The 17,284-nt window shown below is 42.0% G+C and overlaps 2 protein-coding genes across 2 annotated transcripts; both read left to right on the forward strand.

Annotated features, from left to right (window-relative positions):
* The first annotated feature begins 259 nt into the window (after positions 1 to 259).
* On the forward strand, positions 260 to 8,421 carry LOC121541927 (peroxiredoxin-4). Its single transcript, XM_041851319.1, has 7 exons — positions 260 to 551; positions 4,724 to 4,841; positions 5,895 to 6,011; positions 6,093 to 6,215; positions 6,453 to 6,583; positions 8,155 to 8,189; positions 8,311 to 8,421. The coding sequence occupies exons 1-7, from the start codon at positions 338 to 340 to the stop codon at positions 8,359 to 8,361; spliced, it is 789 nt and encodes a 262-aa protein (XP_041707253.1). The 5' UTR covers positions 260 to 337; the 3' UTR covers positions 8,362 to 8,421.
* A 4,834-nt stretch (positions 8,422 to 13,255) lies between these two features.
* LOC121541929 (diamine acetyltransferase 1) lies at positions 13,256 to 17,262 on the forward strand. Its single transcript, XM_041851324.2, has 6 exons — positions 13,256 to 13,565; positions 15,635 to 15,686; positions 15,809 to 15,892; positions 16,558 to 16,659; positions 16,793 to 16,833; positions 16,969 to 17,262. Exons 1-6 carry the CDS (start codon positions 13,500 to 13,502, stop codon positions 17,140 to 17,142), a joined length of 519 nt encoding a protein of 172 aa, XP_041707258.1. The 5' UTR covers positions 13,256 to 13,499; the 3' UTR covers positions 17,143 to 17,262.
* Positions 17,263 to 17,284: the final 22 nt, after the last annotated feature.

A 17,284-nucleotide genomic window follows, 5' to 3' on the forward strand; every position in this document is an offset into this window, starting at 1 on the left:
CCCTGCTTAAGAATAAGTAACACAATAGGAACTATATTGTGAGGACCCTTGAAAGCAAAAATAAGAATCATCAAATAAACAAAATAGGAAATATTGCAATGATTTCATCACATCATTTTCTTATAGTTTGATTTACACAAATCGATCATTATCAGACACTAAAAACCATTTATGTTGTCTTGAACAAGGAGGACTACTTCCTTTCACGAGAAAGGGAAAGTACATCTGGAAAAGGTTCTTTCGATCGAGGCCATAAACTGCGCGTTCACGTGAAATAATAGCGCCCCTGTACTTTCTTAGACGCTAGCTCGCTACGTGCTTTTAGCAAGACAGTGTAATGGACGTCATGCTTCATATGAAGATGTTAAAGGACATTTTAAGTGTGCTTTGCACAATTTGTGTTGTCACCAATTTTTCCACTGCAGCCCAAGACGGCACTAATGGGAAAAAGGACCAAGAGTGTCACAACTACGCTGGAGGACACGTCTACCCCGGAGAGGCTTTCCGTGTGCCCGTCTCTGACCATTCCCTACACCTCAGCAAGGCAAAAAGTGAGTATTGTCCCCGTCCCTTGCACGACTTGTATTTTGCACGACTTGTATTTTAACAATCGCGTTGACTCTAAAATACTTTTAAATAACGTTTTTTTTTTTTACTCAACATTACATGAATATGGTACTTTTGTTTTTAGCTACGGCTGGCTAAATAGCTTGACTGCAGGCAACTTAATTAGCTGACTTGATTAACTAGACACCGTGCCAATTATGCTGCAAATTGGCCAGTTTTCCCTTGCCAAGTTCACCACTGAAGTTAGCATGACATTTGTATGCGTGTTATTGTAATAATATGCCAGATTTTACTTGTAGATCAAAATTCACAAGTAGTAGTTAGTACATTTGGACACGTCATGCCAAAAAACTTGGCTCCAACTACTGTCTCGAGGACAGGAGTACCCGCGCAATTACAGTTGCTGCGCACCACACAATCCCAATGGATGCATCTCAGTCAGTGTTATGTTAGCTAAGTGGCTTCCTCTATAAGAGTTTACACCTTCATCTGCATTCGTTAAAAAAGGCAGGTGAAATGTAAATTGTCAGTAGATGGCCTCCATTATATCTTTCACATTTCCTGCGTTTTCCAATCAGAAGATTGAGATGTGACAAGGAAGCCAATACCAGACTTCTGAGACGCACCTAGCCAGAATACACTATATATACGAAAGTATGTGGACACCCCTTCAAATTAGTGGATTCGGCTATTTCAGCCACACCTGTTGCTGACAGCTGTATAAAATCGAGCACACCGCCACGCAATCTCCATAGACAAACATTGGCAGTAGAATGGCCTTACTGAAGAGCTCAGTGACTTTCCAACAAGTCAGTCAAATTTCTGTTCTGCTAAAGCTGCCCCGGTCAACTGTAAGTGCTGTTATTGTGAAGCGGAAACGTCTAGGAGCAACAATGTCTCGGCCTCAAAGTGGTAGGCCACACAAGCTCACAGAACGGGACCGCTGAAGCGTGTAGCGCGTAAAAACCATCTGTCCTCGGTTGCAACACTCACTACCGAGTTCCAAACTGCCTCTGGAAGCAACGTCAGCACAAAAACTGTTCGTTTGGAGCTTCATGAAATGGGTTTCCATGGCCGAGCAGCCGCACACAAGCCTAAGATCTTCATGCGCAATGCCAAGCGTCGGCAGGAGTGGTGTAAAGCTCGCCGCCATTGGACTCTAGAGCAGTGGAAACACGTTCTCTGCAGTGATGAATCACGCTTCACCATCTGGCAGTCCGACGGACAAATCTGTTTTTGGCGGATGCCAGGAGAACGCTACCTGCTCCAATGAATAGTGCTAACTGTAAAGTTTGGTGGAGGAATAATGGTCTGGGGCTGTTTTTCATGGTTCCAGTGAAGGGAAATCTTTACGCTACAGCATACAATCTAGACGATTCTATGCTTCTAACTTTGTGGCAACAGTTTGGGGAAGGACCTTTCCTGTTTCAGCATGACAATGCCCCCGTGCACAAAGCGAGGTCCATACAGAAAGTGTAATGTAGATTCCAACCCTACAGCTTGCTTACAGCTACACTGGGGTCTGACAAGCTTCCTGTTTAGATTAAAACATTGCGGAACCGGCACGAGATATGGCTTGGGAAATGTACCTCAATCCAGGGATAAGAAACATGTTGTACTCTGAATTGTCCCATTATCCCAACTGTTAAACGAGAAGATTGAACAACTGCTTGTTTTTCCAGAAAACTGCCCTTTTTGACCTCATGCTAGGTAGCATAAGCCACACCAGCCATTTTGGAATGGCAGTGTCAGCCTTCTTCTTCGAGGTTTAACGGCGGTTGGCATCCAATAAATGTTACATTACCGCCACCAACTAGACTGGAGTATAACTCCCTTATACTTTGCTTGAAAAAAGGAAAATAAATCAACAAATATCTAACCCTACACTCATTAAAAACCCACCACCCTACTCCACTGTTTAAATATATCTAGTCCTACCTCAGGCCAACAGCCTGAAAGGACGGGACTCAACACAGCCTGTAAGTCTTTTAACGTCAAATCTCGTACACCCAAATACTTTTCTGCAGCCATCACCACAACCTCTATTTTCTGCGACTTATGTTCCATCCCTGCAGTACAGTGGATAACCATTGCTATGAACGCTAAAAAGCCAATCTTACTATAGCATATATCACTTGTTTGCCTGTCCCCCTGTACTGATACAGATCTACTACTCAAACGAATCCCCTCAGGATCCCTCCCCCTAGACCCATCTTCCTCAACTTTCTTCACTGCCTCAGCATACGACACCCTCTGCTCTACTCTAACCCTGGTAACCTCAACCTGCCTCTCTCGCACCGGACATTTCTGATCACCAGCCCCATGGGCACCCCTACAATTAACACATACCGCTTCTTTCCCCACATTTCTCACACCTACGGTAGGAACCTCCCTCTTACACACTGCTGCCACATGCCCATAAGCTTGACACCTGTAACAACGTAATGTATTTGGCACATAAGCTCGTACGGGATAACTGAAATATCCTAACATCACTTTGTCGGGCATAGACTCATCAAAACTCAAAAGAACAGACCATGACTTCGGTGTCATCACTCATGCCACCCTGTCTGTTTTGCAACACACGGCGAGCATCATAAACACCAGGAGTCTTTCCCTTCAGTTGGTCCACTTTCACATTTACCGCTACCTCAGTAATCACTCCTTTCAATGACGCTCTTTTCTTGAGAGCAAAACAAGTTACAGCTCTTGTCCCAATTCGTTTGGCGCGGGACGCCTGCTCCCGCTGACCAGCAGTGTCAGCCAATCGGCTCCTTTGTTCTTCAACATGACATGCCATTCCATAATGCAGCTGTGGCTACTGCTAGCTAGCATGAGGATGAAAAATGGCAGTTTACTTAAACTAGTAGTCGTTCAATCTTCTTGGTGTAACTGTTGGGAGAATGGGACAATTCGGAGTACAATGCAGCTCTCATCCCTGGCTTGAGGCTTGTTTTCCTAGCCATATCTCGTGCTGGCTCTGCGTTGTCTTAATCTAAATAGGAAGCCTGTCTGACCCCAGTGTATCCATAATCAAGTGTAGAGTTATTTACACTACACTTTCTGTATGGACCTCGCTTTGTGCACGGGGGCCATTGTCATGCTTAAACAGGAAAGGGCCTTCCCCAAAATGTTGCCACAAAGTTTGAAGCATAGAATCGTCTAGAATGTCATTGTATTCTGGCTAATATGCACCCAATGATGTGATGCACCCCATGGGGTAGCCAAGTGTGCCCCAAGCCTGCCCTGAGACATAGGCCTACCTGCACACTGCTCACCAACAATGAACAAATACTATTAGTTGTCTGCCAAGCATACTATACTGAACAAAAAAACTAAAAGCTTATTTCGTGCAGAAATGTGTTTACAACCCTGTTAGTGAGCATTTCTCCTTTGCCAAGATAATCCATCCACCTGACAGGTGTGGCATATCAAGAAGCTGATTAAACAGCATGATCATTACACAGGTGCACCTTGTGCTTGGGACAATAAAAGGCCACTCTAAAATGTGCAGTTTTGTTACACAACACAGATGTGTCATGATTTGAGGGAGCATGCAATTGGCATGCTGACTGCAGGAATGTCCACCAGAGCTGTTGCCAGAGAATTGAATGTTCATTTCTCTACCATAAGCTGCCTCAAACGTCGTTTTAGAGAATTTGGCAGTTCGTCCAACCGGCCTCACAACCGCAGACCATGTGTAACCACGCCAGCCCAGGACCTCCACATCCGGCTTCTTCACCTGCGGGATCATCTGAGACCAGCCATCCGGACAGCTGATGAAACTGAGGAGTATTTCTGTCTGGGGAAAAACTCATTCTGATTGGCCTACGCCCTCCCAGGCCCACCCATGGCTGCACCCCTGCCCAGTTATGTGAAATTCATAGATTAGAGCCTAATTTATTTATTTCAATTGACTGATTTCCTTATGAACTGTAACTCAGTAAAATCGTTGAAATTGTTGCATGTTGCGTTTTATATTTTTGTTCAGTATAAATGCAGGAATCATGTGCACAGCAGTAGTCGTATACTTCCTGTTTCTTTTTGATTTTGGATCTAAAGACTTTTGATTTGTTTGTCCCTAAAAGGTGAGAAGCAAATATCTTGCTTGCTCGTGCTTTGAACCATTATCAAAAAAACTAACTTATTTTTGCAGTTTCAAAGCCTGCACCTTATTTTGAGGGATCAGCTGTCATCGATGGAGAGTTTAAGGAGCTCAAACTGTCTGACTACAAAGGAAAATACCTAGTCTTCTTCTTCTACCCCCTGGACTTGTGAGTACTAGCTCTTACTGACCTTCATCCTAAAACAAACCTCTTTGTACTGTTCGTTGCAACTCTTAGTTGGCTAGTAACTCTAACTGTTAGAGGGGGGGAGCGAGAACCGACTGGGGAAAAAACGTTTTGAACAGTCATCCAACTCTACATTTCAAGTAGGAAACTCAGGATCTTTCTAGAGCTCGGACTTTCTGACCTGAAGATCACTGACATCATGATTTGACCTCTTTTTTTTTTTATGTTCCCAGTTGTCTTGAAAGCACCATGACAATCAGATGCAGGTACCATCCGTCCAGTAAAATAAAAAAGGCAATTATTTCAATTTATGTTCTGCAGTGCATCGCAAGTGCTACACTAACTTATCTATTTTGTTATCAAAGCTCACATTTTGAAATATAATATGGTCTGAGAATAACAATATTGGCAGGCCAGGCATATAGGCAATATGCTGTATTCATGTATTAGGCCTCCTGCCCAAACCTCATTCGTACAGAACTGTTTTCATTAAATTAATGTTTTAAAAAATGTAAGCCATGATTTTTAAAAAGCAGCAATCTGAGCGGTAGATCTCTGCTTGCTTTTTGACTGTGAAAGTTATCTTGACTTGAAAGGTTGGTGACCACTACTCTATAATATCAAATAGAAAACTAAATCGTCCGGGGTGTATTAATTACCTCTTGCAATGGAAACCGTTTACTGTTTTAAGAACCAAACGGAAGCAAACAGAGAACGAAACGGGGAGGGACCTACCTGAATTTATCCAATAGAAACTCTTGTTTTTGGTACAAAACGTTTACTTTTGCAACAGTATCGGGTAAAGAATACACCCCAGCTTTTAAATGGGAGAGTCTGGCCTATTTTTCTCTTAGTAGCATATCATAAAATGTACACTGTAGTAACTGTTTATACATATTTTTCTGAGTTACCTTACCTTTACATATTCTATATTATAGAACCATTGACTGAATGAAAATGCAGTATGCTATGTCTAAAGTAATAATGCTGTTGACTATGTATTATTCTGATGACGCTAACTCTGTGTACCTGCAGCACGTTTGTCTGCCCAACTGAGATTATTGCGTTCAGTGATCGTGTGCACGAGTTCCGTGCCATCAATGCTGAGGTTGTTGCCTGCTCTGTCGACTCACAATTCACCCATCTAGCATGGTAAGATTATAAGCATCACACCCCTCTTCAGAGGTGCTTGGACTTATTCAAAGAATTTCAGATTTGTTATGTTGTTAACAGGATCAACACACCCAGGAAGCAGGGTGGACTTGGGCCAATGAAAATTCCTCTGCTGTCTGACCTCACACACCAGATTTCCAAGGACTATGGAGTCTTCCTGGAGGACGCAGGACATACACTCAGGTGCAGTTAGAAACTCACACACATGGAGTAGAAACTACTTCAAAAGACCATGACTAGTCTGGGTTTGATACAACTTCTATAGCCAGAGCATTCATCCTCATTAACTTAAAAAAAAAAAAAAAAAGGGTTCAGTGAGAAACTGTACAACAAAATACCTGTTACCTGTTTTAAGTTCATGAAGTCTAAAGTCATGCAGTTTGAAACTGAAGCAATCATTGTTGTCATTCTCCTCCACAGGGGCCTGTTCATCATCGATGACAAGGGAGTCCTGAGGCAGATTACCATGAATGACCTCCCTGTAGGGCGCTCTGTAGACGAGACCCTGCGGCTGGTCCAGGCCTTCCAGTACACTGACAAACATGGCGAAGGTACGGTTCAGTCTCAACACATAACACATTCTCAGATAAACTCAGCAAAAAAAGAAACGTCCTCTCATTGTCAACTGCGTTTATTATGTGTAAATATTTGTATGAACATAACAAGATTCAACAACTGAGACATAAACTGAACAAGTTCCACAGACATGTGACTAACAGAAATTGAATAATGTGTCCCTGAACAAAGGGGGGGTCAAAATCATAAGTAACAGTCAGTATCAGGTGTGGCCACCAGCTGCATTAAGTACTGCAGTGCATCTCCTCCTCATGGACTGCACCAGATTTGCCTGTTCTTGCTGTGAGATGTTATCCCACTCTTCCACCAAGGCACCTGCAAGTTCCCTGACATTTCTGGGGGGAATGGCCCTAGCCCTCACCCTCAGATCAAACAGGTCCCAGACGTGCTCAATGGGATTGAGATCCGGGCTCTTCGCTGGCCATGGCAGAACACTGACATTCCTTGCAGGAAATCACACACAGAACGAGCAGTATGGCTGGTGGCATTGTCATGCTGGAGGGTCATGTCAGGATGAGCCTGCAGGAAGGGTACCACATGAGGGAGGAGGATGTCTTCCCTGTAACGCACAGCGTTGAGATTGCTTGCAATGACAACAAGCTCAGTCCGATGATGCTGTGACACACCGCCCCAGACAATGACGGACCCTCCACCTCCAAATCGATCCCGCACCAGAGTACAGGCCTCAGTGTCACGCTCATTCCTTTGACGATAAACGCGAATCCGACCATCACCTCTGGTGAGACAAAACCGCGACTCTTCAGTGAAGAGCATTTTATGCCAGTCCTGTCTGGTCCAGCGACGGTGGGTTTGTGCCCATAGGCGACGTTGTTGCCGGTGATGTCTGGTGAGGACCTGCCTTACAACAGGCCAACAGGCCCTCAGTCCAGCCTCTCTCAGCCTATTGAGGACAGTCTGAGCACTGATGGAGGGATTGTGCGTTCCTGGTGTAACTCGGGCAGTTGTTGTTGCCATCCTGTACCTGTCCCGCAGGTGTGACGTTCGGATGTACCGATCCTGTGCAGGTGTTACACGTGGTCTGCCACTGCGAGGACGATCAGCTGTCCGTCCTGTCTCCCTGTAGCGCTGTCTTAGGCGTCTCACAGTACGGACATTGCAATTTATTTCCCTGGCCACATCTGCAGTCCTCATGCCTAAGGCACATTCACGCAGATGAGCAGGGACCCTGGGCATCTTTCTTTTAGTCAGTAGAAAGGCCTCTAGTGTCCTAAGTTTTCATAACTGTGACCTTAATTGCCTACCGTCTGTAAGCTGTTAGTGTCTTATCGACTGTTCCACAGGTGCATGTTCATTAATTGTTTATGGTTCATTGAACAAGCATGGGAAACAGTGTTTAAACCCTTTACAATGAAGATCTGTGAAGTTATTTGGATTTGTACAAATTATCTTTGAAAGACAGGGTCATAAAAAAGGGACGTTTCATTTTTTGCTGAGTTTATTAAAGCTAGACACTTAACTACCTTTGGTTTCTATGGATGGTCTTTGTTTACAGTTTGTGTAAATTCAATCATTTTTCTTTTTGCAGTGTGCCCAGCAGGATGGAAGCCAGGCAGTGACACGGTGAGTTTCATGCTGTGCGTGTGTGTGTTTCCAAGTAAATGTGTGCATGAGAGAGAGAGAGATTATTTTCATAGACATTTCTTGAGACTCTTGCACTAATTCAGTGTATTACTCTCCATAGATAATCCCAGACCCATCGGGCAAACTCAAGTACTTTGACAAGCTGAACTGACCCTCCTTTGCTCTCTAAACACTTTGGTTGAAGCTCAGAATAAAAACAGAGTTTTGATAATCTGGTGTCTGATTGTTTTAGCAATGTAGAGGCATATTTGACATAAATCTAATTAAATCTCATCTAGGGATGTCGGAGTAAACTGGTGACCTTTGAGATGAGAAACAGGCCAGGAGCTACAACAACAAAATAATGCCTTTTGGAAATGGCAGTCACCCTCTCCTAAATGGGAGACACTAGATGGCGATGTTGATGAAATTAATGAAATGCATGTTTTCATGTTTGCATAGTTGGTGTATTGGCCGTGGCCAATGGCCCGCTCTCCGATTATTACTTTTTTAAAGGCCCTCCTCTTGGCTGCAGAGACAAAATGTTGCTGTTTTAAAACTAATTTCCTGCAATTATACACATTTTACCATGGCTTATGCCGTGTTCTTATGCTAAATGAGTGACTCAGACGTAACAAAATGAATGGGCTTCCCATGTCATGACATTTGGAATTTTAGATTCTCCCTGACTTTAATTTTATTTTGGTGATGGTTAGTTCTCAAAGATGATCTTATTTAAAAATATATAACACCATTCTTTTCTAACATACTTTATATCTAGTATTTATATTTGGACGTTTACATTTTTGGAGTCTAAATGAATATAGGGGAAACACTGGTCTTAAATATATTTTGAGCGTGCCAAATATGTCCCACTCCAATGGACTAGACACCAGATAACAGTTAATAGACACCAGATAATAGACAACAAATAAATTGTCTGGAATATGATGGACATGCACTCTGTAAATAATTTGTGAAACTTTTTTAAAATGTAAATTAAACTACAGTACATCCATAACATGTACCTCTTGGCACACACACAATTCAACCTTCCCATTTACACAACATGTACAGTGGGGAGAACAAGTATTTGAAACACTGCCGATTTTGCAGGTTTTCCTACTTACAAAGCATGTAGAGGTCTGTAATTTTTATCATAGGTACACTTCAACTGTGAGAGACGGAATCTAAAACAAAAATCCAGAAAATCAAATTGTATGATTTTTAAGTAATTTATTTGCATTTTATTGCATGACATAAGTATTTGATCACCTACCAACCAGTAAGAATTCTGGCTCTCACAGACCTGTTAGTTTTTCTTTAAGAAGCCCTCCTGTTCTCCACTCATTACCTGTATTAACTGCACATGTTTGAACTCGTTACCTGTATAAAAAACACCTGTCCACACACTCAATCAAACAGACTCCAACCTCTCCACAATGGCCAAGACCAGAGAGCTGTGTAAGGACATCAGGGATAAAATTGTAGACCTGCACAAGGCTGGGATGGGCTACAGGACAATAGGCAAGCAGCTTGGTGAGAAGGCAACAACTGTTGGTGCAATTATTAGAAAATGGAAGAAGTTCAAGATGACGGTCAATCACCCTCGGTCTGGGGCTCCATGCAAGATCTCACCTCGTGGGGCATCAATGATCATGAGGAAGGTGAGGGATCAGCCCAGATACATGGCAGGACCTGGTCAATGACCTGAAGAGAGCTGGGACCACAGTCTCAAAGAAAACCATTAGTAACACACTACGCCGTCATGGATTAAAATCCTGCAGCACACGCAAGGTCCCCCTGCTCAAGCCAGCGCATATCCAGGCCCGTCTGAAGTTTGCCAATGACCATCTGGATGATCCAGAGGAGGAATGGGAGAAGGTCATGTGGTCTGATGAGACAAAAATAGAGCTTTTTGGTCTAAACTCCACTCGCCGTGTTTGGAGGAAGAAGAAGGATGAGTACAACCCCAAGAACACCATCCCAACCGTGAAGCATGGAGGTGGAAACATCATTCTTTGGGGATGCTTTTCTGCAAAGGGGACAGGACGACTGCACCGTGTTGAGGGGAGGATGGATGGGGCCATGTATCGCGAGATCTTGGCCAACAACCTCCTTCCCTCAGTAAGATCATTGAAGATGGGTCGTGGCTGGGTCTTCCAGCATGACAACGACCCGAAACACACAGCCAGGGCAACTAAGGAGTGGCTCCGTAAGAAGCATCTCAAGGTCCTGGAGTGGCCTAGCCAGTCTCCAGATCTGAACCCAATAGAAAATCTTTGGAGGACCTGAAGGATCTGGAGAAGGTATGTATGGAGGAGTGGGCCAAAATCCCTGCTGCAGTGTGTGCAAACCTGGTCAAGACCTACAGGAAACGTATGATCTCTGTAATTGCAAACAAAGGTTTCTGTACCAAATATTAAGTTCTGCTTTTCTGATGTATCAAATACTTATGTCATGCAATAAAATGCAAATTAATTACTTAAAAATCATACAATGTGATTTTCTGGATTTTTGTTTTAGATTCCGTCTCTCACAGTTGAAGTGTACCTATGATAAAAATTACAGACCTCCTACATGCTTTGTAAGTAGGAAACCCTGCAAAATCGGCAGTGTATCAAATACTTGTTCTCCCCACTGTAGGTCTGCATGGTCACATGTATTCTGTTGGTAGTTCATTAATTGAGACAACATGCAGGACCAGTCAAAGAGAAACTAAACGGGAAGAGTTCCGTGGCAGTTTGAGGTCATAGGTTCATGGAACATCCCAGCGTCTGCTTCCCTGGAGATTGGATAGTACATCTGAGTCACGTGAATTTTTGCTGAGCACGGACTGAGTTATCATAAATTACTTAGACTTTTATAACTGACACTTCCAATAAATCCTGGGATTTCAAATAACTCAGACTGGCAGTAGAATATTGCTACCAACAGGTTTGGCTAAGACTGCGGGCCTATTTGACAAGAATAGGTGTTTTTTTTATTAAGCATATCTGAGATTTTGTTGACATAAAGGAAAAGAAGAGATGAAGGGCCCTTAACCCGAGTGATTCACGTTTAAGTGGCCTGAAGCCTATGTATTTCCTATGAAGTTACACAGGCAGGTACTGCGTAATTACAGTGTAGGTACACATGGTTATGGTACTTACAACTGTGACATGTTCGTGGTTTTTGCAATTCAGTGCAATTACATATTGCCATTTTCATAAGATTTTGTAACAAACCCAAATTATTGTGACTAAACCTCTCCTCACCCTTAGTGTTTTAGATCACCTAGTTCCATTGTGAGTTTATTTGCATTACCGTTCAATTGTGCAAGCCACAAACAGGTGTAGTTAAATAATGTAATAAATGTATGTGAATAAAAAATTTGGATATATATATATATATATATACAAATTATTATATATACACTGCTCAAAAAAATTAAGGGAACACTAAAATAACACATCCTAGATCTGAATGAATGAAATAATCTTATTAAATACTTTTTTCTTTACATAGTTGAATGTGCTGACAACAAAATCACACAAATATTATCAATGGAAATCAAATTTATCAACCCATGGAGGTCTGGATTTGGAGTCCCCCTCAAAATTAAAGTGGAAAACCACACTACAGGCTGATCCAACTTTGATGTAATGTCCTTAAAACAAGTCAAAATGAGGCTCAGTAGTGTGTGTGGCCTCCACGTGCCTGTATGACCTCCCTACAACGCCTGGGCATGCTCCTGATGAGGTGGCGGATGGTCTCCTGAGGGATCTTCTCCCAGACCTGGACTAAAGCATCCGCCAACTCCTGGACAGTCTGTGGTGCAACGTGGCGTTGGTGGATGGAGCGAGACATGATGTCCCAGATGTGCTCAATTGTGCTCAACAGTTTGGTTTTTGCCCTAGTACTACACAGCTGATTCAAATAACCAACTCTTCAAGCTTTGATTATTTTAATCAGCTGTTTAGTAGGGCAAAAACCTAAATGTGCACCGAGGCGGGGTCCTGGACCGAGTTTGGGAAACCTGACCAGAAAGGAAGAGGCGAAGCGAGACGATTTACTCTTCTCAAAATCTGTCCGTGTGAGATAAGCAGACCAAGTGGGGATTTTTTTTGTGTGGAGGTCTATGAGTGTCGAATTACATAAGGCTTATTTGATCTAATAGAGGTTTGTAATGTTTAGGCTGTTACAAATGTACTGATATGAGTGGATGTACGTGGCATTCCGGCAACTTTGAGAAAAACTACTTAGTTGTGCCTGATGTTCACACGCATATCTGCCCTTTCATTGGCTAGAATGGTCCCACTTGATCTCGCCTCCTCTCGCCTGCCTTCCATCTTTGAGGACTTGTATTTCCATTGTTGGAGCAGTCACTCGACTATCTTGTCAATATAATAGATAATCTTTGACGTGACCAAAGACGTGATTAAAACACGAACCAACTTTGCCGTTATTCAAAAGGCTACAGGGGATACCTCTATAAAACAATTAATTGTACGCACGTTATGTTTTCAGTTTGTGAGTGTGTGATATGTGGGTATAGAAACGTTTATTTCGACATTTGTAAAGAAAAACGTTTATAAACAATATCAGTTATGTTGACACTGACATGTTGATCTGAGCCTTGCTGTTAGAAAACACACCAACGTAAGTGTTCGACTGTCGCAGATGCACGTTTCTGAGTTTCCTAATTCCGACTAGTACTTGAACGCGGCATTACTGCTCGCACACACCCAATGAGTCATGGAAAGCAGAGACCCTATGACGTAAAATTATTTGTTAGGCTATTTTCCCGTTTAGTCTGATTTCCACTAGATATCACAGCCACAATTTCAAAATTGGCTTTATCGTTAACGTTTATGAAAACAACATTTAGCTTTTTGGTCTTAATTTAAGGTTAGGGTTAGGCACAAGGTTCGCAGTGAGGTTAAGGTTAGGTTTAAAATCACATTTTAAGAAGATTCATTTTAGAAATGACTTTGTGGCTGGGGTAACTAGTGACGACCGTTTAGTCTTCCGGATGTGATTGTGAGCTGCTTGTGTCTTTCTTTTTCCCAATGCAGTTAAGCGAAAACCACGCCCCGTTATTCAGAGGAGCGTTCGACATTGCGCTTACAAAGTGCGTATAAAAAGGGGTGAAGCGCTCCAGAACGTTATTGCGCTGCCAGCAACCAATGCGAATGTAATTCCGCGCGAGCTGGAATTCTAAACTTATTGCGGGGGGTGAACTCCTGAGAAGCGGATGAAGAAACACGTTTTGCTTCTTTTTACATTCAGAGGACTTGTAAGAAAAGGAAAAAAGAGTAAAAGAAGAAAATGGCCAACTTCATATTACGGAAAGCTGAGCCCAAGGACGTGTCAGACATATTGCGACTCATAAAGGTAAAATGAAATTCCATTCCCTGTGTTTAAGGATTTGTGTATAAATGTCTAGTCTTTCTCAAATCACTGTTATAAACGTTTTTGTTTTTTTCATGAACAAGAAAATTATCAAACAGCCTAGGCATATTTCTCAATATTATTGTATGGAACACCGTTTGGGTCTTTGCGTGTCAAAAAAGATACACGTCAAATTACACTATTTGACGTGTCAAATAACACGATTTGACTCGTCAAATAAGCTTTTAATTTGACACGTCAAATAGTACAATTATATTATAGAATGTCGTGTGTGCTGAATTTGCATGTGCAAGCCAAGCACCACCACTACGATCAGTAGCACTGTCAAAACTGTACCAAAAAAAAAGTATGCAAACAAGCACACACCGGCCACCAAAGATGTGTTTACAATAGCGCGTCGGTAATAATGCATTATTTGTTCGACCGAATGGGAAAACGTCTGTGTGAGCATTTGAAAGAAGGTCCGGATCAAAATATTTTGCAAATATCTTTGATACAGATGTTATTAGCAGCTTCTGGGGTAGCTAACTATCTTTAGCTTGGTAACGTTACCTAGCTAGCACCAATACAACTGACCAATGACCAATAGAAAACAATGACCAATAGAAACTGCAGTCATTTTCAATATTCTTAGCAATGATTTAGGAATCCACGTGAGTGAAAATAACTAGCTAGCCAGCCACTTTAACCCTGTTGCCCAAAGCTAACGTTATAAGCAGCCAGTAAACTTCATCTGGCTGGTGAGGCTTGACAGGACCGGGCTATGTGTTGTGAAAATAGCCACAATAAGGATTAGCCACAATAGTGGAATTGTCGGTTTGCCTTCAAAATAAAAGTACCTCTGTGACGCAGAAGGTTACAATTGGTGAAATCATGCAATATTTAGACTAGATAATGTTAAACAAGGTTGGAATGTGGAGCAATGAAATGGGGTGTCAGTCTATTCGGTGACACCCACAGAACACAACTGTGAAGAGTTTACGCAAATATTAGCGTTGTAGCGGGACAGTGACTGTGAAATCACCTCCCCAGTCAGCCTGTTGTGCGTATTGACATTCATATTGCACTGTACAGCCTTACCTAAGGATTGGGGATCAATTAAATGGGGTGTCAGTCTACTCAGTACCAAGAGCGTTTTTCCCAACGTCCTCCTCAGAGTTATCAGACCCCAAAGCATCCAGGTTATATTGTTTTTCCTCTGGAATAGTGTTCAATACACATACTCGGGTGACTGGTACAATAAATGTGGCTCAATTCAGTGGTTTCAGTCCCGCAATAAGAGCAACGACGCTAATGTTCTCTGGGTGTCACTGAGTAGACTGATACCCCATGTCATTGGGGTGAATAAATATGCCCTCAATGCTATTTTAAAGTCTAATACATCCAGTGTGATTAACAGATTTTTGTCAAATTAACAAATTATTTTATGTATTTGTATTCATTTGCATCACTGTCAATGACATACTATTATTTTGAAGGCTAATCGCAAATTCCACTATTGTGGTTAGCTTCACATAGGTGGGTCCGATCACCATTATTCAAATAAGAACAGTTGTATAAATTAGGGTTATTTTAGATGATGACACCTAGCTAGGTAGTTAGCTAGCTAACTATAGCTACTGAAACAGATTATCTTGTTTTGCTATGTTTTGGGGGAAGAACATTGTTTGCATCCATCAGCTAACGTTAGCCTGCTTTATTTATGACCAGCCCTGTCCACAGCTTGGGGAAGGGCAGGTGCGTGAGACAAAACTTTACCAGCATAATAGCATACGTATCGATGAGTCGTTGTGACATATGTAATTCGAGTGATAGTGTAATCAATGTGTAACAACTACGTAAAAAATGTGTGAACGTGTTAAATTGTTATGTGACGTGCAGTCATATTCAGGTCCTGAATGGTCAACAAGCTTATTTGACACGTCAAATAGTGGTATTTGACGTGTATCTTTTTTGACAAGCAAAGACCCAAACGGCGTTCCATATTATTGTGACATATTTGACTAACAACAATACTTTTATGAACTATAATGATTATATTTTTTTTTCAGGAACTTGCGAAATTTGAAAAAATGGAGGAGCAGGTCATCTTGACAGAGAAAGGTAGTCTACTTTTAGGCACGTGTGTGGGTGATGGCCAATTATTGTGAACATATGAAATGTTTATCCAAATGTCCAAACAAATCCGTAGTCTCTTCATAATTGTCCTCGTTATTTACTTTCAGAACTACTCGAGGACGGCTTTGGGGATCATCCGTTCTACCATTGCTTCCTCGCGGAAGTCCCTGAGGATCATCAGAGCTCAGATGGTAAATTATGTTGTAACTCTGTTTCCTCTCTCTCTCTCGCTCACACACAAACACAACTTTCAATGACAGTTTGTAAGGAAATAGTGCAATGGTTAAATTATTAAAGGGAAAATCCACTCAAACTCTTATTTTTTTGTTTGTTGCATTAGTCCAATGTTTATATAGTCCCAAAAAGTTTTGCATGTCAGCAGGTAAGTTTTCAAGATATTGGACTTTCAAGAAGCAAAGTGTCAGGTGCCACATCATCAGGATGATGCAAAATGCGTTTGAGTGGCGTTTCCCTTTTAAAAATTCCAAACTTAAAATGTGCAGTGCATAACTCGAAGTCCAGTTCCAACACCGGCAACCTTGCAGTGCATGATGCATCCATATGGCAGGCATCTCAAGGACCAACCTGACCAAGCATTTACTCGGATATGAATCATGATGTGGTTTGTAATGTCAACCTATCAATTCTCTGAAATACCTCATAGTAATATCATAACTAGGCCCCATAGATTTTCCTGACTGAACATGTGACCTGACAAGGAAAATCGCCTTTATCATAATAACACAAGATCATACATAATAAGCCCAGTGGGATTTAGCATCAAATCCTAGTAGTATAGTAGTTTTACACAAATACTTCCCTGCCGGCTTTGATGTGGATGTTTTCACTGTTTTAGGATACACTGTCATTGGGTTTGCCATGTACTACTTCACCTATGACCCCTGGATTGGAAAGCTGCTCTACCTAGAGGACTTCTATGTGATGAAGGAGTTCAGGGGTAAGTATTGTCTACTCTGAGTCTTGTCCTAACATATGCTGTGTTATTTACATTGAAGGCAAGGCAACTGAATCAGTGTCCATAGATCCAGGGCTTAAACATCAATCTAATGTTTGATCCTGTTTTCTCTCAGGTTATGGTATTGGGTCAGATATCCTGAAGCATCTGAGTGAGGTAAGTCTACTTTTTTGCAATCAATTTACTGGAAGGACATTTGCTTTTCCAAACATGGAAAAGTCCAGCCTATGGAACAGTCCATCAGGCTATATGATAACCCTGTCCTGTCTAACTTTGTCCCCCCTTCAACAGACGGCAGTTAAGACTCGCTGCAGTAGCATGCACTTCATCGTAGCAGAGTGGAACAAGCCGTCCATAGAGTTCTACAAGCGCCGTGGAGCCTCAGACCTGTCTGATGAGGAGGGCTGGCGACTCTATGCGATTGAGAAGGATGACCTGCTTAAGATTTCTACCAAGAAGCGCTAAATTCAGCAAATGACCACTGATTACTGACTGCAAAGCCTTCCCCTTTGTTTGTTGATTCCATTGTCAATGTTATTTAAAAAAAATATTATATCAATAAATACAAAAACTGATTTAAACTTCTTCCTGCAGGACTGGTTATATA

Source organism: Coregonus clupeaformis, chromosome 27, assembly GCF_020615455.1.
Source record: "Coregonus clupeaformis isolate EN_2021a chromosome 27, ASM2061545v1, whole genome shotgun sequence".
Taxonomy (NCBI): domain Eukaryota; kingdom Metazoa; phylum Chordata; class Actinopteri; order Salmoniformes; family Salmonidae; genus Coregonus; species Coregonus clupeaformis.